The following is a 21,724-nucleotide window of genomic DNA, read 5'->3' as shown; positions in this document are numbered from 1 at the left end:
AGGCAGTTGCTAGAGCACTATGTTATACAACATCAGAAACGATCCTGACTGGACAGTCCAATACTAAGACAGAAGGAGGAAGACAGAACTGGACTGGTTTCAAGAGTGTTCCAAACAATCGATCATCATGCATCACGTAAAACGTTGAGTGAGTATCGCCTATGCCTATGAACTTAGAAGATAGTTTTGCTAATTATTGAGACTTGATGTATTTTTTTCTCTTGGAATATATGAGACTAAAAAGTGTGTTTGTTTCTTAGGTGTGTGTGTGTGTGTGTCACTGTGTGTGTTTGTGTCACTGTGTGTGTTTAGGTGGTTGCTGATTTTCTTTATTGTTGTTGTAAAAATAAAATGGTGATTTTAACTAAGAATCCTTTTATGGTTCTGTTGTGCATAATAAACAGTTTTTATTCTTTCAGATTTATAAAAATACCTCTCTACACACACACACACACACACACACACACACACACACACACACACACACACACACACACACACACACACACACACACACACACACACACACACACACACACACACACACACACACACACACACACACATTGAATGTAGACAAATAAATCTGCCAGTGATGGAAGAAATGGTGAAGAACAAATGAAAGGTGAGGGAGGTTTTGCAGACAGCATGTCTCCTTATGAAAGCACAAACATGTTCATACAATGTCAACATTTTATATGATCATCTTGTTGCGTCATACTCATAACGGTTAATCTTTTTACTGCAGCTGGCCGTGAGGAAGCGCCATATTCAAACCGACAACAAGCAATTCGAACAGGTGCTTGCGAAGTGGTTGACAGGATTGTTGGATCGTCTACATGGTGGGAGGATGTCGAAGATCAACACAGAAAACGAGGACTAAGATGAAGATGGTAAATAAAATTAGTGCTAATGAGCTGACAGCCAGCAAGGAACACGCCTCTCGGATTCACTCTCTCTTCATTTTGTGTTATTTTGCCTCTACATGATATAATGCCTCTACATATATATATATGATATAATGCCTCTGCAAGGATTCCCTAGGCCTACTGTTTTGGAACAAATGCTATGTGCAATTATGTCGGAGAATGGGCTGACATCGTTCAATACCGACTGTTGTGGCGACTGAACAATGGCGATACTGCGTTTTTGATGTTCGACAAAGGCGGCCATGAAAAAGTGCGTCGGTGGTGCTACGTTGTGTGTCTCCAACTTTCAATCGCAGCTGACAGTGTCAGATTCAGGCTGTATGGTGCGGAGTGATGTTGTTGCGAGTGACGCTGATAGGCGGAAGGTGACAGACGATGCCAGATATGACGGAGACAAAGAACATCAATGGTCTAACCTAGCTGATATGTTTCAGAGGATGAGCGAGGAAAGCACCGTGAGGATAAAAGAGATGGTCTGAACATTTCCCGTTCCCCACCCTTGTGAAGAATTGGAGCGTAACAATCATTTGTTTTGATTATCATGACTGGACAGAACCGTTGCGTGACCAGTCCGTTGTTTGTTGCAAATCGAAAGACTTATTTAGTTATAATTGATTTCATAACTGGTTATCCGTTTGCGACGATTTTCCCGTCTCCTTTGTGTTAATTTGATTCATGCGTTTTGTGAAGTTATTGTTATTTCCTTATTCCAAGGGGGCTATCGCCTTATGGAATTAAATACTTTGACTTTGATGGGTCACATGAATCGTGACACTCCATAATTATTCGGTGGGGACCCATTGGTTAGTGGTCTGCTCTGCAATGCTGTGAGTCATGGGTTCAAGCCCGTCCTTTGGCAGCAGAGTGGATGACATTTCAGTGGATGAGTTATCTTATCACAAGGTCAGTTATTAATTGTATTAACTGTTGAATTTTAATTGATAGTTGTAATTTGTTTATGTTGCATTGGTAACTTATGTGTTTTCAATGATACAGTTGGTTATTAAATTATTCTCATTCTGCCTTTGACTCACTTTCATTTGTACTTGTGTGACAATGTTTATTGACTCACTTTCATTTGTACTTGTGTGACAATGTTTATCAACTACTTCATCTTATCATTTCTGTCTCCTTTTAAATTTTCTTCTGTTCTTGGGCCAGAAATCTAATATTTACGGATTACAGCAAGTTTTAGTGCAGGTCAAAGACGAACAAGTGCGAAAGCAATTGCCAAGCATGAAGCATGTTTTCATTAGTCAAGAAGTAAAGTCAGAGGTTCAAAGATGATCAGATAATTAATGCCAACTATTCGCTGGTTTTGCTTCATCGACTCTGCGGGCAGCTTCCAGGAAACCAAAGTTTTCAGGTTCCGGGGGAAGTATGGTTGCAAAGCTGAAACTTAAAGGAATTGACGGAAGGGCACCACCAGGGCACCATAGAAGGGCACCACCCTTATCGGTTCCCGATATTGGTCCATTATTGGTTCCCGATGTTAGGCCGATATCAATTCTCTATATCGTACCGATATCGGACCAATATTAGTCCAATGTCGGAATCCGATATCGACCCGATATCGTCCCGATTTGCAATCCGATATCGGTCCATATTGGGATCCGATATCAAACTGATATCGACCTGATTTGCAATCTGATATCGGGATCTGATATCGGGATCCGATATCGATTCTCTATATCGTACCGATATCGGACCAATATCGGACCAATGTCGTAATCCGATATCGACCCGGTATCAACCCAATTTGCAATCTGACATCGGGATTTGATATCGCGCCGATATCGGGATCTGATATGAGGCCGATACCGATTCTCTATATCGGACCGATATCGGGTCGATATCGGTCCAATATCGTAATCCGATATCGACCGGATTTGCAATCCGATATCGGTCCGCTATCGGGATCTGATATCGATTCTCTATATCGGACCAATATCGGACCGATATCGGACCGATATCGGACCAATGTCGTAATCCGATATTGACCCGGTATCAACCCAATTTGCAATCTGACATCGGGATTTGATATCGCGCCGATATCGGGATCTGATATGAGGCCGATACCGATTCTCTATATCGGACCGATATCGGGTCGATATCGGGTCGATATCGGTCCGATGTTGTAATCCGATATCGGTCCGATATCGACAGGATTTGCAATCCGATATCGGTCCGCTATCGGGATCTGATATCGATTCTCTATATCGGACCAATATCGGACCGATATCAGACCGATATCGGACCAATGTCGTAATCCGATATTGACCCGGTATCAACCCAATTTGCAATCTGACATCGGGATTTGATATCGCGCCGATATCGGGATCTGATATGAGGCCGATACCGATTCTCTATATCGGACTGATATCGGGTCGATATCGGGTCGATATCGGTCCGATGTCGTAATCCGATATCGGTCCGATATCGACCCGATTTGCAATCCGATATCGGACCGATATCGGAATCCGATATCGACCCGATATCGTATCCGATATCGGTCCGATATCGGACCGATATCGGGGTGCTGGCTGGGTAATAGTAATGCGTTATCCGCAACTTAAAAAAATATGTCACTTGATATTTTACCAATTTACGCACACTGTGGTTAAAACAACATGCAATTCCACTCGTACACGGTGGTGTGAGTTACATGAATCAGACAGTTAACTCTCTCTCTCTCTCTCTCTCTCTCTCTCTCTCTCTCTCTCTCTCTCTCTCTCTCTCTCTCTCTCTCTCTCACTCACTCTGTCTCTCTCTCTTTCTCTCACTTTCTCTCTCTTTCTCTCTCTCTCAAACACACACACACACACACACACACACACACACATACATACACCCACACGTATGAACACAAACCTGCTGTCAAAGCTCGCCTCGTCGATCAAGACGTGTAGGTGGCCGTTTTTCACACGTGCCAAGAGGTCGGTGACTGCCTGCTCGACATCAGCCTCCCTGCCTAAGAAATCATATCGGTGGTACGACACGCTGCCTGGTGTCAGGGAAGGCGTCGGGCCCGCGCTCAGCGACATCTCCAGCTGTTGTTTGATGGATGTGCTGACGGCCCGGGTGGCGTACCGTGTTGACAGGACGTGCACATCGTGCCCCTGTCGCAGCCACCGCAAGCCTTGCAGCACCAGCACCACCGTCTTACCTGTTGGATCACAAACAATATTAAGGTTAATATATTGCAGGGCAATGTGAAAACAAGGCAGTGTTGCACGTAGAGACGACTTGCACATCGTGACCCTGGTGATAGGGAAGATGTAGGCCCGCGATCAGCCACCTCAACCCCTGCAGTACCAGAACTGTCTTACCTGTTCACACATAAAATATGACCTAAACAATATACATGTATTCCAATACAATGTGAAAGGAAGGCTCTGTTACATTGAGTCCGTTTCACCAGTTACACGCGAAACACAGCATCAGGAACATAGCAATAAGCATAACAAAATGGATATATCTGCTAAGAAAATTCTTATTTTGGAAAATTAAATTTCATGGAGACTAAATCGACTAAATGAACAAACTTTTCTCCGAGTCAGCTGGATGCCTTTCCTTCAGTTGACACATTTTGGATGGAATCAGACACCACACACAGCGTGCACAAAACAAACCGTCCTCCAAAACTAGAACCTTCTGGTACGATGACGATAAAGTAAAACTTGACAAAAAAACAACGTCATACACATCGCGTCATTCATTCGACTAAGACGTCAGAGCACTGTTATGGGGCTGTCACACTATAACGTATAGCAGTAACTTATGCTGTCTTATGAGAATTTTCTTCGAAACGCTGGAATACGTTTGACATCAGTTAGATGTAGGTTTCTTATAAGTAGTAATACGTTAAAAGCACGCTGGTATAAGCTGGCATACGTTGTTGTATGCTGAGACCGAGAACAAAAATTTGAACATGTTCAAAATGTGTGGACGTATGCCGACGTACTCTTCATACGTTAGGCATACGCTAGACTTACGCTACGCATAATATGTTAAATACGTTACAGGTAGTTTACTCATACGTCGAGATACGTTGAGATACGTCGAAATACGCTAGCAGGAAGGTGTACCATACAGCTAACTTATCGATAACGTATTAGTAACTTACTTGTAACCTATGTCTTACCTATATCTAACGTATTAGAAGTATGTCTGACGATCGTGTAACTTATTGAACGTGTCGCTACCGTACACCTAGCGTATGATTGGCGTGTTGCTGTCCCTGTATTTAAATGGCTCTTCCTCTGCGGCTCTTGTTAGCAGTCTGCTTCTTCGGACCCATGTTGGTTGCTCGCACAGTGTGGAATAATGTTCTGTCTGAGATTGACGCAATATTTATTGTGATTGTCACGTGATCGTTCGAAACACGCCGAGCCCGCTGCGCATAGGTTTCTCGTAAGTTACTCATACGTTGGGCATAAGGCGAGGCCGCTAGACATACGCTATGATACGCTACCATAAGTTTTATATAAGTTAGTGATGTGTTTCAAATAAGTTAGACGTACGCTATGAACACGTTATGCATTAGTCAAATTTAGATGCTTTTTTTTCGACGTATGCCAACGTATTGACTTTTTTTTTTTTTTACTTTTCATACGCTAGACATAAGTATCTCTAAAACGCTAAAGTGTGACAGCCCCATAAGGAAATCAGAAACATTGTTTTGTCAGTATCGTTTGCCGCAACAACAGCGACGACAATAATTATTGTTGTTCACGATGATGATGATGATGATGATGATGATGATGATGATGATGATGATGATGATGATGATGATGATGATGATGATGATGATGATGATGATATTGAAAAGATGATGACGATGAAAGGAACATTAATGAAAATTACCAACATGTTGTGTGTGGGTGTTTTAAACAAATATAAAACAGTGGCAGAAACAGCAGAAGTAGTAATAAAAGAGTGGCGGTAGTGGTGGTGGTGGGTTTGTTTGTTTTCATAACAGCAGTATTAGCACAGCACCCTTCACACACATGTCAGCAGGTGTACGGTGTAACCTCATTCACGTCCTGTCCTACTAGTGATGTTCCCATGTGCGACTTTCAGCCAATTTTGAAACGATTTTTGTCAATGAGAAGCAGGCATGGGACTTAATGTCTGCCAAAAAGCAAATTTTCGTCGATTTTTTTTTCAATTCCCATGCCTGGAGAAGGCAGACAATAGTTGGTACAGCAAAATAATCGCGAAGTTAACCATGTAAAAAGACAACCTCAATTATGATCAATTGCCGGCAGGCTTCTGGTCGAGAAGAAACTCCCGTTCAAAACTGTCCAACTTTGAACAAAGACCCTAAAAACAGGGCGTTTGCTTTGAATAGCTTTTTCTAGAGGCTTAGTTTGTTAGCAGAGTGCGCCTAGGAGACTGAACCTTGTTATAGTAGAAGGCCACAGAGCTAAATGTAGTGTTGCCAGCATAAGAAACTAGAGCTGCACATTATCTGCCGCGCGCCGATGTTAGCCTTTAACGCGAAACAGACGGCTGAGCTTCGTGTTCCATCTTGCTTCGACAAAACATCGTTAAGAGATTAGTCACAAATCGGCAGCAAGACCAACAACAACAAAGAAACAAAATAAGAAACAAACAATCTAGTAAGAGAAGCTGTGAGCTTGTCACCTGTTCCTGGCGCTCCCGTAATGTAGACCAGTGGCGGGTCTCGGTTCATCAGGTCCAGCTGTTGCAGGGTCAGAATCAGAAGTGCCAGCCTCCGCCCCAGTTCCGCCACCGCCTGTCCTGCAGTCCGCACCTCCACACGGACACCGTTGTAGCAGGGCACAGACACCGTGGTGGCCGGACCAACAAACCTGTAACAGAAACAATTGGTTTAAACATAAGTTTATTTTAACAAAGGTTACAATCATGACATGTATGCAAAGTTCACAGAAACAGCAACAAGCTAGAAGCTTATAGAGGTGTTCCTGCAGAAACAATTAAGATAAAGATAAATGATAATCAACACTCAAACGTAAAATACCGACATTGTTTCAGCACTGTGCATGTGACGTAACGGACACGGATGTCATGTCTCTCACCTGGCCACGATGTCCAGGTAAAGCTGATCAGTGAGCCGAGTGTCCACAGTACAGGCCATCCTGTGTTGCCACCAGGTGCTCAGCTGTGATAACACGGCGGGTGTCACGTGCCAGTACGATGAAGGCTGGGACAGTGTGTCAGAGCAACAGCACAGCTGTATGGCCTCTGCTGTGTTGGCTGCACCCAGGCTCTGACAGACTGCCTGCAATGTACATAATGATTGTATACCTGTCGTAAAATTGCATGACACATACACATCACAACGTCTCCACAATACTTATCTGTCTAGAATGAGCCGCAGCGTTACACACAGATAGGCGGCACGTGATGTTGAACAAAACAAAGTCGATTGATAAACTATTGAATAGCTCATTAGATTGTAAAATACTGACTCTCTGTCTGTCTCTCTCTCTCTCTCTCTCTCTCTCTGTCTCTGGCGCGCTCTCTCTCTCTCTCTCATGCTCTCTCTCTCTCTCTCATGCTCTCTCTCTCTCCCTGTGTCTTTTTCTCTTAATCTCCCATTCTCTCTGTCTGTCTGTATCTGTCTGTCTCTCTCCCCCCCTCCCCCTCCCTCCCTCCCTCCTCCCTCCCTCTCTCTCTCTCCCTCTCTCTCTCTCTCTCTCTCTCTCTCTCTCTCTCTCTCTCTCTCTCTCTCTCTCTCTCTCTCTCTCTCTCTCACCTTTTGTAACTTGGAATTGTTTCCGTCATACAGTATCCGCCTCAGCTGGGTATGGCTGACGAAGGGCAAGAAGAGAGTCTTCCTCACAGTCAGGCTGGGAGCAGTGTCACTGACCATGTGTCTGGCGTGCACCTCACACTTGTCCAACTGCTTGACCGCCTTGTCAATAACCTTGAACACCTCAGTGTCCGCTCGGCTTGCCTCGGTCTTACCGACAGACTTGATCTCTCCGATCAGGATACCATACTGTCGGTGAATCACCAGGATGTCAAAGTCTCCCTGCTTTCCGTGATGCCGAAGCTCCTTAGGTAAGTTTGCTGGCTTTGGGAGCTTGCCTGTGTGTTTGGCGTAGAACGGCTCGTTGAGGTAGTCCTTAAAGTTCAGCTCAGACACCACGAACATGACCTCCTTTCCGGAATCTCCGAGCTGCTTCAAGTTGTGCAGCACGTGCTGCTGTGCCAAGTCTGCCTGAATGTTGCCCTGCTGCTGCTGAAGCTGCTCACTAGAGGGCAGCACAAGCACCTCCTGGTCAGTACCGGGTACTGTGTCTTTGTTATAAGGCACCCTGGCAAGATGCACAGGTGGTACAACATAGGTGTGGGTGAGAGCGTCAGGGTACAGCTGTTTCACAATGTCCACCAAGTTGTCACGGGTGAAAGCGTCAGGGGACAGCTGTTTCACAATGTTCACCAAGTTGTCACGGTTGAGAGTGTCAGGAGACAGCTGTTTGACAATGTTCACCAACTTGTCACGTGTGAGAGCGTCAGGGGACAGCAGTTTCACAATGTCCACAAACTTTTCACGGGTGAGAGCGTCAGGGTACAACTGTTTCACAATGTCCACCAACTTGTCACGGGTGAGAGCGTCAGGAGACAGCTGTTTTACAATGTCCATCAACTTGTCACGGGTGAGAGCGTCAGGCGACAGCTGTTTCACAATGTCCATCAATTTGTCACGGGTGAGAGCGTCAGGGTAAAGCAGTTTCACAATGTCCACCAACTTTTCACGGGTGAGAGCGTCAGGGGACAGCTCCTTCACAATATCCAGCAAGTTGTCACGGGTGATAGCGCCAGGGGACAGCTGTTTCACAATGTCCACTAAGTTGTCACGGGTGAGAGCGTCAGGGGACAGGAGTTTCACAATGTCCACCAACTTTTCACGGGTGAGAGCGTCAGGGTACAGCTGTTTCACAATGTCCACCAACTTTTCACGGGTGAGAGCGTCAGGAGACAGCTGTTTCACAATGTCCACCAACTTGTCACGGGTGAGAGCGTCAGGGTACAGCTGTTTCACAATGTCCACCAACTTTTCACGGGTGAGAGCGTCAGGGTACAGCTGTTTCACAATGTCCACCAACTTGTCACGGGTGAGAGAGTCAGGGGACAGCTGTTTCACAATGTCCACCAAGTTGTCACGGGTGTCCTCACCACTGGTGGAGCTCGCCATGATGCGTGATAAAACCACTCGTCCAGGAAGCTGTTAAAGTGACAAATAAGAAATAATGGAACAAGAAATACGTATCGGAGTTAACTAACGACAGTCTGAAGAGGTTGATGTCGGAGTTGTGGTGGTAGTGGTGATGGTGGTCATAGTGCGCACCTTCTGTCTCGCACCAGAAACACCACGTTTGGTTTCTACTGGATGGATCAATTTTAGATACCTATCGTTTTGGCCAGAGTTAGTCTCTGCCGCGTATGCAAATGTTGACTGATATGATGATTTATAACATCCAGAACCGAATTTAAGAAATGATGAATAAAACTCGTCATAAGCCCAAGAAGACAATTTCAGTGGCTGTTCACATCAGAGCATATTGGCGAACCGCTCTCCAGCCAATATCCAGGTACCACACTCAGTCCCCTGAAATCTACCTGTACCGAACAGCAATTTAAGATCTTCTTGTAGTCACACGGCGGGTGTGTGTGTCTGTGGGGACGTCTGGCGTTGCCAACAACAGTGTGACAACGACACTAGCAACTGTCACACCGAAAACACCGAAAACATCGGGCACAAAGCCAAACGACATGTATAGAAAGTCTGTGTCGATATGAAAATGCATGCCTGTCACTTTGAGAGAGAGTAAAGTATTGTTGTGTTTCCTTGCCACGAGTTCCCTGACTACGGGTTCGAATCCAGGGCTCGTATTCTTGAAACAGCTGCAACTCATATACCGGCCTGTAAAACCACTTCCGCTCGATAAGTCCGCAAAGTGTTATTCATGAAACTCCGGGAAAGACTTACCTGGGTGTCTCCGAGCTGTAAAGTTGGAGGACCCATCCCCCTCCTCTAAAACCGTCAATTTTGAATAAATCTTGTTAAAATATTGTTTGTAGATTTATGTCCCTCATGGACACACATTGGTGTCATTTAAGCACCAATGCATTGCGGACAAATACGAGATACCGCTCGCGAAAGATTTCAACCGATGCTCGATCATACCGGCTTGTGGTGAAAGCGTGCTAGCGTCTTCTTTAATGCATTACAGTGTCCGGTTATTTTCAACTGTCTCCATGGTCGAACGGTTCTCTCGTTCGCCTGATGCGTGATTAAGTCGAGTTCAAATCTCCATCTGCACGTAATTTTTTCTTTATTCTTTGGCATTTGTTTATTTTTGTTTATTTTCTTCATGTGCAAAAGAGTACGTTATAATAGCAAAATTGATTTAAAAAGAAATGTTTTAGGCTGCAATGGGTTTTTTTTTAAATCTTTGGTTAGCATGATATTATTGATAAAGTTTGTTAACTTTAACATGTAAACATTTGGATTAAAAAATTTAAATAAATAACCATGAAGAAGGATGCTTCCCGCTTAAAAAAACAAAGGTGAGAGAGAAAAAACCCACCTAAAATGCGGTAGCAGCCACCTGCATACAACTGAGATTAAAAACAAAAAAATAAATAATAAATAAAAAGGGTCTCCCTGTGTTTTTATTTCTTTCAGTTTGTTTGGGTAGTTGCTATTGACTTTGAAACTGACACGCTGGCTAAAAAGCTGCAACATTGTGTCCTTCAAAGTCAAACTGTCGTTTAACTACCGCCCAGTATTTATTTTTACTGCCCAGTAATTATTTATTTTTCCCCGGTATTCATGTGTGTCTAGCGGAAGGTCGGCAGCTACCAGTTGGTTATTTTTAGAATTGAAGATTCCCGATGCTTGCTCTTCTCTGCGCACGCGTTACCGGCGTTTTCGCCGGCGTGTCAGTTTCAAAGTCAATAGCAACAACCCAAACAAACTGAATGAAATAAAAACACGGGGAGATTTTATTTTTATTTTTTTTATAAACCTCAGATGCATGCAGGTGTACATGGTATAGTACCTAGTAAACGCCCACCCCCCAGTTTCGACCAGTGGACTAGTAGACAAGGAAAATAGATAAAGATTATTCAGTCTGCTGTTATTGTTGTTTTTCAATTGTTTCCTTTCCTCAGGCATGCTTCGGGGATTGGACAGAAAAAGGTTTCTGGAGTGGCTAGAGAATCGCAATACATTTTTGACTGGGAGAAAAAAGAAGAAACGAAAGCTTCATCTTTGGTTTAAACATAAGTTTATTTCAACAAATGTTACAATCATGACATGTATACAAAAGACACAGGTAACAGCAACAAGCTAGAAGCTTATAGTGGTGTTCCTGCATGGATATTATAACGTAAGGCGGTAACGGCTGAACAATTTGTCTAAATAAACCAAATTGGAAATCCAAAGCATCATCATTATAATCATCCTCATCTCATTAATCATCCAAAATTATCATAACATAATAAACGTTGCATAATCATTATAAAGAAAGACAGTAAGAGGAAGGAAGGAGGGGAAGAAAAGGAATAAAAAGAAGAGGGATGGGTAGGAGTTGTGCAGAAATTAAAGTTGTTGTCCGGCTTGTGGAGCATTGATTCTGGTTTGCCCAAAGCGTCCTGAACGTTCAATGAACGAGTGTACTCTTGAAAAAATGTTCCTGTTCAAATCTAGAGAATACTGTCTGTCTCCATTTAGAAGGTGGGGGAGGTGAATACTGTGGTTAGGGAGGGTATGTATGGTTTCTTGCCGTGCTTCGCGATAATTTGGACAATCTAATAGGAAGTGTTTTACGGTTTCGGACGGAAATGCGCACCAGTGCTGGACTGATTGTGTAACCTCTGCGAACGCCAAGAAGAAGAAGAAGGACGGAAATGCGCAGTCACAAGTTGCATCTGTAGCAACGTGTCGTCTCACTAGATCGTTATTAAGATCACTTATACATAGCCTGAGCCTACAGTGAATTGTTTGTGATATGCGATCTCCAGAATACCAATAACACGGCAGACTTAAATCGTATTTTGACAAAAAGTGCTTGAGGGACTTACTAAGTTTTATGTAGTCTGGTAAAGAATTCCAGAGTTGTGTTGTAGATGGGAGAAATAATTTTTTGTATAATTCAGTGTTAAACGATGGAACTTTCCTATCTAAAGGTCTGCGCTGGCGATACGGATTATTAGTTGATATTAATGGTGGCAATATCGCAAGTAAGTAGTTTGGCACCTTACGGTGTACAATCTTGTGAAATAATATCAATTTTTGACGTTTACGCCTCTCTTAAAGTGAAATAAAGCCTGACTCGTCGTACAGTTGTTGATGGCTTGTACTGCGGACTGCTCCAACAATGGTCTTCATCTTCAAAGCTTCATCTTTGGCGGGAAGTGATGTCTGACAGGGCCGGACTAGGCGAAGAGGAGGGGGGGGGGTTGCCAGTGGTGGCCCAGGGGGATGTTCCCCCTGGCGGCAGGAGCGGATCAGTTCATTTTATGACTGGTTTTTTTCAAAAGTATATTGTGAAGATATGGGTGTGAAGGCGCGAAGCGCCGAGCCGACGGCGCGAAGCGCCTAGCTTGCTAGGGGGGTCCGGGGGCATGCCCCCCCGGAAAATTTTGAAAAAAAGGATGCAAAATGGTACAATCTGGTGCATTCTGGGGATGATCATTACCAGTTTCAGGCAGCAGATTTTGTCACTGATTAATACCCCAAAAATTGAAACTCAATGTAAAATAAAGAAATGCACACCTCATTCAATATTTTTATTTTTTGGCTGGGGGGGGGGTCCGGAAACCCTAGAACCCACCCCCCCTCCCTCGTTGTGGGGGTCAGGGGGCGAAGCCCCCTGAAGCTGACGGGTAGGTCATATTCTGAGATAGGAAAATGGTCGCTCCTTGCATGAAACGGCATAAAATAAGCAATAATAAAAAAAAAATTAAATAAGTAAGGTACATGTTTAGGCTGGGGGGGGGGGGGGGGTTGCGCAACCCCCATAACCCCCCCGGTAGTCCGGCCCTGTCTGAAGAGGTTGATTTTGTGTGTTAGTGTTAGTGTGTGTGTGTGTGTGGGGGGGGGGGAGTTTTGTGCAATAACGCATCCTTTGAACACTTCTATGACAAATGACCAAAATATCGTTTTTCTAGCTAAGGACCCGCTCCTGCCAAGGGTATAGTACCTAGTAAACGCCCACCCCCCACTTTTGGGCAAAACTGGTACATAGGGTGGGTGGGCGTATACAAGGTAGTTAACGGTAATATCATGTTAACCATCAATTTTTAAAAAAACTCATTCTCGCCTAAAATTAATTTTTTAAATCAATTTTGATATTACAACGTACTCTTTTGCACACGAAGAAAATAAACAACAAGTCGCGTAAGGCGAAAATACAACATTTAGTCAAGTAGCTGTCGAACTCACAGAATGAAACTGAACGCAATGCAACGCAGCAAGACCGTATACTCGTAGCATCGTCAGTCCACCGCTCACGGCAAAGGCAGTGAAATTGACAAGAAGAGCGGGGTAGTAGTTGCGCTGAGAATGATAGCACGCTTTTCTGTACCTCTCTTCGTTTTAACTTTCTGAGCGTGTTTTTAATCCAAACATATCATATCTATATGTTTTTGGAATCAGGAACCGACAAGGAATAAGGCGAAAGTGTTTTTAAATTGATTTCGACAAATTAATTTTGATAATAATTTTTATATATTTAATTTTCAGAGCTTGTTTTTAATCCAAATATAACATATTTATATGTTTTTGGAATCAGCAAATGATGGAAAATAAGATGAACGTAAATTTGGATCGTTTTATAAAAAAAATATTTTTTTTGCAATTTTCAGATTTTTAATGACCAAAGTCATTAATTAATTTTTAAGCCACCACGCTGAAATGCAATACCAAAGTCCGGGCTTCGTCGAAGATTACTTGACCAAAATTTCAACCAATTTGGTTGAAAAATGAGGGCGTGACAGTGTCGCCTCAACTTTCACGAAAAGCCGGATATGACGTCATCAAAGACATTAATCAAAAAAATGAAAAAAACGTCTGGGGATATCATACCCAGAAACTCTCATGTCAAATTTCATAAAGATCGGTCCAGTAGTTTAGTCTGAATCGCTCTACACACACACACACACACACACAGACACACACACACACGCACATACACCACGACCCTCGTCTCGATTCCCCCCTCTACGTTAAAACATTTAGTCAAAACTTGACTAAATGTAAAAACAAACAAAATTAATGACAAAGAGTAAAAAAAAAAAAAAAAGTAAGGCCTGATGGCGATTTGTACTCGACTCAATTGCGCATCAGGCGAATTCGATAACCGTTCGGCTACGGAATCAGACACCAAATGCTCGCCACTGTAATGCATTAAACAAGACGCAAGCACGCTTTTGCAACACGCCGTTATGATCGAGCATCGGTTGAAATCTTTCGCGAGCAGAAGCTCGTATTTGACCGCAATGCATCGGTGCTTAAATGACACCAATGTGTGTCCATGAGGGACATAAATCTACGAACAATATTTGAACAAGATTTATTCGAACTTGACGGTTTTAATGGACAGTGTTGGTGAAGTTACTGACAGGTAGCGACTTTACAGGAGGGGGAGGGGTCCTCTAACTTTACAGCTCGGAGACAACCCGGTAAGGACTTACCGGTGTTTCATAAATAACACTTAGCAGTTGGCGGACTTATTGAGTTTTACAGGCCAGTATATGAGTTGCAGCTTTTTCAAGAATAAATCTTGTTCAAATATTTTTTGTAGAGAGGAGCAAGCATGAGGAATCTCCTATTCTAAAAATAACCAATTCTGGTAGCTGCCGACCTTCCGCCAGACACACATTAATACCGGGGGAAAATAAATAATTACTGGGCAGTAAAAATAAATACCGGGCGGTAGTTAAACGACAGTTTGACTTTAAAGGACACAATTTTGCAGCTTTTTCAAGAATACGAGCCCAGGCCAGGAAGCACACGGGCCGATGTTATTTGCACACTCAGAGATGGTATCCATGTCCCAACCTGTGCCACTGTTGTGGCACGTAAATGACCTCGGTCACTCTGCCACAAATGCAGGTGGCTGGTTACACCTGGACACGTCTACACCTGGGTTGCGCAACGTGAACATTACATTCTGGAAATCAAACCCATGCTGTAAATAAGAATTATAGTTGCTGGTTCAAATACACACATTTATTTAAACACTGCACGCATTGTGAAAGCGACCTTGGAACATTATCATACAGTGATTGGTGTTTTTTCTCCTGAGTAAACATGAACTTGTTTGATTGCTAGCATGCAGTCAGTGTGTATCTACTTAAGAACGCGTTAACCCGTTGGCACACTCCACTGTTGAGACTGTTTGGGGTTGTATTTGGACAGCCGCCAAACCGTTGACGCTGTTATAGTCATGAAATGAATGCTTTCTTATAAAGATTCAACAAAAAACAGTTTGAATACGCTTAGAAACACGTCAAAGCAAGTTTTGATCGCTGATATGAAACGCAACTGCCAGTAACGGTCCTAGCACGGATCAACATGCAGAGTTGTAGCGTGTCCAGACACGAGTGTGTTGCACGCTGCCTTCAGGACTTGCCTGGCGTTTTACCTCCATACATATATCATAGGGAATTTTTGCGTGGTTCTTTTACATGTATCGATTTTACAATGGCTTCAAGATCGTATTCATCTTGTTGCAAAGCAATGTTGTTGAAATGTAAAGTAATAGTAAAGGGAATATACTTTCCCACTGAAGTCTTCCCAAGCGATTGCAACTGAGAGAGAGACAGACACATAGAGAGACTGTGACAGAGACAGAGACAGAGAGAGGGGAAACAGAGGGAGAGGGAGAGAGAGAGAAGGAGGGAGAGAAAAAAGGAGAGAGAGAGAGAAGGAGGGACAGAGAGAGAGAGAGAGAGAGAGAGAGAGAGAGAGAGAGAGAGAGAGAGAGAGAGAGAGAGAACATAATTAAACTGAACTTTATTTTACAAGGATTAAGATTTATAAAAAAAAAAGTTGGCTGTTTGAATAGACCCTATCGGTATTCCAAGCTCTCGTAATCTCTCGCAAACAACAGAGCATGCGGTACAGCGATCTCGTGCGAGCTGCACAAGCCAAGGTTCGAAGTTCTCGCGATGTTCAAAGCATAACAAAGAGCGTGTCTCGCGAGAGCTGCTCAGATACCGAAAAGGTCTATTGGATATATATAAATACGGTAAATGAGACCGTGGCCGCCCGTCCTGACCTCGTCATTTCCTGTGTATGTTATGTTTTGCCTGCACTGTTCAGACTATCAAATCGTGTATGCCCCAGACTGCACTGTTCAGACTATCACATCGTGTATGCCCCAGACTGCACTGTTCAGACTATCACACCGTGTATGCCCCAGACTGCACTGTTCAGACTATCACATCGTGTATGCCCCAGACTGCACTGTTCAGACTATCACATCGTGTATGCCCCAGACTGCACTGTTCAGACTATCAAACCGTGTATGCCCCAGACTGCACTGTTCAGACTATCACACCGTGTATGCCCCAGACTGCACTGTTCAGACTATCAACCCGTGTATGCCCCAGACTGCACTGTTCAGACTATCACATCGTGTATGCCCCAGACTGCACTGTTCAGACTATCACACCGTGTATGCCCCAGACTGCACTGTTCAGACTATCACACCGTGTATGCCCCAGACTGCACTGTTCAGACTATCACATCGTGTATGCCCCAGACTGCACTGTTCAGACTATCAAACCGTGTATGCCCCAGACTGCACTGTTCAGACTATCAAACCGTGTATACCCCAGACTGCACTGTTCAGACTATCAAACCGTGTATGCCCCAGACTGCACTGTTCAGACTATCACATCGTGTATGCCCCAGACTGCACTGTTCAGACTATCAAACCGTGTATGCCCCAGACTGCACTGTTCAGACTATCAAACCGTGTATGCCCCAGACTGCACTGTTCAGACTATCAAACCGTGTATGCCCCAGACTGCACTGTGGTAGCAACAAAACTGGGACAGTCCCTTTCTCCCCTCCCTCCCTCCCTCCCTCCCTTCTCCCCCCTCCACCCTCGCAAGAAGGGTAAGTGCGATGGGAATGAGCGCTTCAGCTGGAAACACGCTTCTCCGGGTTTACCGCTAGGTGGCGCACGAGAATCAGGCCTGTGCTCCAGCGGCGCGCCCGCAATTTCGCTTCGCTGCGGAAGGGTAACACAGTCGTGTCACTGACCGGGACACAGCGGCAGAGATAATATTTTGCGGAAGAATGCCGAACAAGTGTTGTGTAGTGAACTGCAACAAAGCAAAGGGATTTAAGTTTTCCAAAGATGTTGAGAGGAGAAAGCGATGGATGGTTAGCAGGCCACAGTCATATTGTCTGTGTGCTTTGCGCTTTGCAACTTCAGGAACAACGTCGTGTCTAAACATGCATAATGTTTGTTCTTGTTCTTTTAGTCAAATCCAAAGCTATTTTGTTTTATGCAGGCATGCTCACACTGAGGTAGACGTGTCCTAACTTGATATGAATGCGTACTTTTCTTTCTACAAGTACTGCATAATACTACAGTCATTTGTGTTTTCTTGAGAAAATCATAAACTTTTTTTCACATCTGTTTCTAAAGGCATCTGGGATAGTGGTATTCACCTGAACATCATAGGGCACAAATAAGCCCTGTTGCACTTTTTTGTTCACTGGTTATATGAATGCAGCTGTGGATCAATGTATTAGTGATACTAATGGGTAAATTCCAAAATTCATTATCCGATTTGAGTAAAGACCAGTGATGGCGCTAGTATTTTTTCAAACCGGTACGCAAACTTTAATGATGCAAACAGTCCAGAAAAAAACGGTAGGCAGGTCGTTGGAACCAGTAAGAGTCCAACTCAGAGTACTGATTTTATTTTTTAACCAGCGAAAAAAAACCCGGTAGTTCTAAAAATCAACCTCGTCGGTCATACCGGCAGCCAATTTTGTTCCGGTATTTTCTCGTTTCAACCGGTAAAATACCGGTAATTAGCGGTTAACGCCAATACTGAAAGACATGAGCAGAGGTTATTTAGTATATATGTGTGAGTGTGCTATAATATATGTGTGACTGTTCACAGTTCAGTGTACAGTACTGTGAACAGTCACACATATATTATAGCGTGTGCTCATCTATGCAGGTGTGAGCCATTGTGACTGACCAAATATCTGCTGCTAGCTGGAACTGTTTAGTTTGTGGTCACCACCACAGAGCCATAGTACCTGGAATGTCTGTGTTTAGTCAGTATGTGATATGGCAGGCTTGAATCTGTTTGCCAAGATATATTTCATATACTGAGTGTTGTATAATGGTGCACATCACTGTTGTTCACTTTTTGTGCTGGTCTGTGTGTTTTGTTTAACATTTGGTTATTACTGTACTAGTGATTAATCTCGTCGCGATATAACCTTCGTGGTTGAAAACGACGTTAAACACCAAATAAAGAAAGAAAGTGATTAATCAACTGAAACTTTACACTTACATTTGTCTGTGTGTACAGTTTATTGAGTCACTTGAGAAAAAGTGACTCTATGTAATCGGTCAGTGTTAGTCTGTCCGGCCGGCCGTCCGGCCGGCCGGCCGTCCGTAGACACCACCTTAACGTTGGACTTTTCTCGGAAACTATCAAAGCGATCGGGCTCATATTTTGTTTAGTCGTGACCTCCAATGACCTCTACACTTTAACGATGGTTTCGTTGACCTTTGACCTTTTTCAAGGTCACAGGTCAGCGTCAAAGGAAAAATTAGACATTTTATATCTTTGACAAAGTTCATCGGATGTGATTGAAACTTTGTAGGATTATTCTTTACATCAAAGTATTTACATCTGTAGCCTTTTACGAACGTTATCAGAAAAACAAGGGAGATAACTAGCTTTTTCTGTTCGGCAACACACAACTTAACGTTGGGCTTTTCTCGGAAACTATAAAAGTGACCGGGCTCAAATTTTATGTGAACGTGACTCATTGTGTTGTGAATAGCAATTTCTTCCTGTCCATCTGATGCCTCATATAATATTCAGAACTGCGAAAGTGACTCGATCGAGCGTTTGCTCTTCTTGTTTTATGCATTGATTTTGTGAGCAGTGAATACTGAGTCTTGTGCGTGTGCTTATTTAGTTTTTTTATATGCATCAGTGAGTGAGAGTTAAGCCTACTCTATGAATCAGTACATCTTCAGTGCTCATTCTTGCAAGATTACAAGGAGATATTAGCTATACAGTAGTTCATTCAATGCTCAAATTAAGATCAAAGTGATTCTTCACAGATTAATATATTCTGCCAAATAGCACTACACAGTCTTAGCAATCTGATTCTAAATTCATAAACTCAAATTTGTTTTAAACAATTGCAAAATGATTGACAGTGTGTTATGCATCCCCCTGATATTTCATATACAGCTAATGGATAAAGTTGAATTGACCGATCAAGTTCAGATAATAATTTTATCTTTTGCTGCAAACTGCAAAAAATATATTATCAGAAGTCTGCCCAAACACAAAATGCCATCCATGCATTGCACAATTCTTCGTTCATTTATCACTCTCATCACACACAGACATTCACCAATTCGTTCAGGCATATATATGACACTTTATTCATCACACAGTGACACAAGAAAACCATGAACAACTGAAACTAGCCTGACCTGCAACAATTAACTCTTAAATTTAAAGAATAGGGGTTAAAAATCAAGAGTCTGCGAAACCCGGCAAATGCAGTTGGCAGTCCAGAGATCCCTAAGTACCTCTCCCAAAGATGGTACTTTTCGGCTATATTTACAGTTTCAAGCTGTTTGGACAACTTCTTTGAATGTGTGATTGTATAGTGTTTTTTTTGGGAAACTGAAAGGTAGCCTCGTCAGGGGACAACTATTTAAATCCATATCCTTATCATTTTGTTTCTCGATTGAGAATAATCATTTATAGATGACTATTACTCATTTCCCTTGTTGGGGTGTACTTGTATGTACTGGTGGTTGATTATCCAAATATCCTCTCTGTGATTGAGGCTTATGCACTGGGCGAAAAGTGGCGTTTTGTATCTTACAAAACTACTCAAAATCCCAACAAAACTTCAAGTTTCAATGGGTTTATCACATTTTGGTGTTCACGACAACGCCAGATTTTGATTGGATTTTGTTGAAGTTATCGCTGCAAAATTGCCTGGAATTTCAGCGCGTTTTGCGACGGTCAAAACATCATGTTAAACCATGTTACAGCATGTCTGTAACATGCAAAAATGTCAAGTTTTGATGGCATTAAAGCTTTGGTTTAACGCCAAGTAACATCATGTTATCGTAGACTTAACTTGCAAAACTGCTTGTTTTGGTGGTGTTACAGCTTGCTTGTAATGTGATTAACATCATGTTATTGCTGGTTTAACATGCAAAACCCCATGTTATGTTGGTGTTAAAGATTGCTCAAATGCCTATTAACTCCATGTTATGTTGGTGTTAAAGCTTGCTCAAATGCCTATTAACACCATGTTAGTTGGTGTTAGGCTTGATTATTAATGTAAAAAAACACCATGTTATGACGTTCACATAATTGTTTTCACCTGGATGGAATTTTGTGGAAAAGAAAGCATGTTGTTTGGGAATTGTGTGCGGGTTTCATGCTTGGATATTGCACTTTGCTGACTTGTCACAGGTCAATTGACATTTAACAATATTAGTTTTCAAATGCATCATCCTTCACACATTATGTAAACATCTTTAACATTAACACTTTGGTTGTAAAATTATTGCACTTTATTCAAACAGGACAAAAACAAAAATGCTGATTCACAATGTACAATAGCAAAGGACTATTTTGAGTGGAGACAGTGTTCATCCACACTATAATTGGATAAGCTAAAATAAATTATTCAAATCGGTGAAGGCCACATGAAATGAAAACACACCATCAGTAAATTACTTCCCTTGTGATTAAGAGCGTCATACCCATAAAAGCCATGTAAGTTTTAGCCCATGTGAGTGTGTGTTGGGAGGGGGGGCAGATGCCCTGTGAAAACATTGGCCATAGATATATATGTGAATTACTTCCCTTGGGTATGAACATTTATGAATGATTAAATGGGTGAAAGAAGGCCATACAAAATAAAAATCAGTAAATAACTAAATCACTTCCCTTGTGAGTAAGAACAGTCATACCAATGTTCCAACTTTTTGCTAAAAATTCGCCCACAATGTGACCTTCAAAGTTGAAAAGGGGTAACTGAACTTCATGTTTGGATGTCATGGAGTCCAACATGTCAGTAAATTTTGAAAGCCCTAGATTCATAAACATCTGAAAACTGCTCAACGTCTTTGCATCACGGCACATTAATAAAAGTAAGAGTTAGTAAGACTGGCCTAACTGCTATGGTGAGGCAGTAATCACTCGTTGATGAATTCTTTTTCTTTATTTGTTGTTTAACGTCGTTTTCAACCATTCACGGTTATATCGCGACGGGAAAAGGGGGAGATGGGATAGGGGAAAGGGGGAAGATGGGATAGTGCCACTTGTCAATTGTTTCTTGTTCACAAAAGCACTAATCAAAAAACTGCTCCAGGGGCTTGCAACGTAGTACAATATATGACCTTACTGGGAGAATGCAAGTTTCCAGTACAAAGGACTTAACATTTCTTACATACTGCTTGAATAAAAATCTTTACAAACATTGACTATATTCTATACAAGAAACACTGCTTAATATGTAGGTAAATGCACAACAGGTT

The 21,724-nt window shown here is 42.7% G+C and overlaps 1 protein-coding gene and 1 long non-coding RNA gene across 2 annotated transcripts in view; one reads left to right on the top strand and one right to left on the bottom strand.

Moving 5' to 3' along the window:
* LOC138974802 (uncharacterized) overlaps positions 1-21,724 on the bottom strand; it is a 204,367-nt gene that overhangs the window by 165,497 nt on the left and 17,146 nt on the right. Inside the window, exons 2-6 of the mRNA XM_070347531.1 lie at positions 7,675-9,150; positions 7,273-7,276; positions 6,995-7,223; positions 6,579-6,766; positions 3,801-4,095 (exon numbers count right to left, since the gene is read on the bottom strand). Coding sequence (XP_070203632.1) covers positions 3,801-4,095; positions 6,579-6,766; positions 6,995-7,223; positions 7,273-7,276; positions 7,675-9,120 — 2,162 coding nt within the window. The 5' untranslated portion in view covers positions 9,121-9,150. The remainder of the gene's footprint in view (positions 1-3,800; positions 4,096-6,578; positions 6,767-6,994; positions 7,224-7,272; positions 7,277-7,674; positions 9,151-21,724) is intronic.
* On the top strand, positions 10-1,951 carry LOC138974082 (uncharacterized). Its single transcript, XR_011458296.1, has 2 exons — positions 10-148; positions 749-1,951. It is a non-coding gene; the product is annotated as an uncharacterized lncRNA (long non-coding RNA).

Source organism: Littorina saxatilis, linkage group LG8 (genome assembly GCF_037325665.1).
Source record: "Littorina saxatilis isolate snail1 linkage group LG8, US_GU_Lsax_2.0, whole genome shotgun sequence".
In the NCBI taxonomy this organism is placed as follows: Eukaryota; Metazoa; Mollusca; class Gastropoda; order Littorinimorpha; family Littorinidae; genus Littorina; species Littorina saxatilis.
Note: the sequence above shows the minus strand (reverse complement) of the source record. Positions and strands in the feature narration are given on the sequence as shown.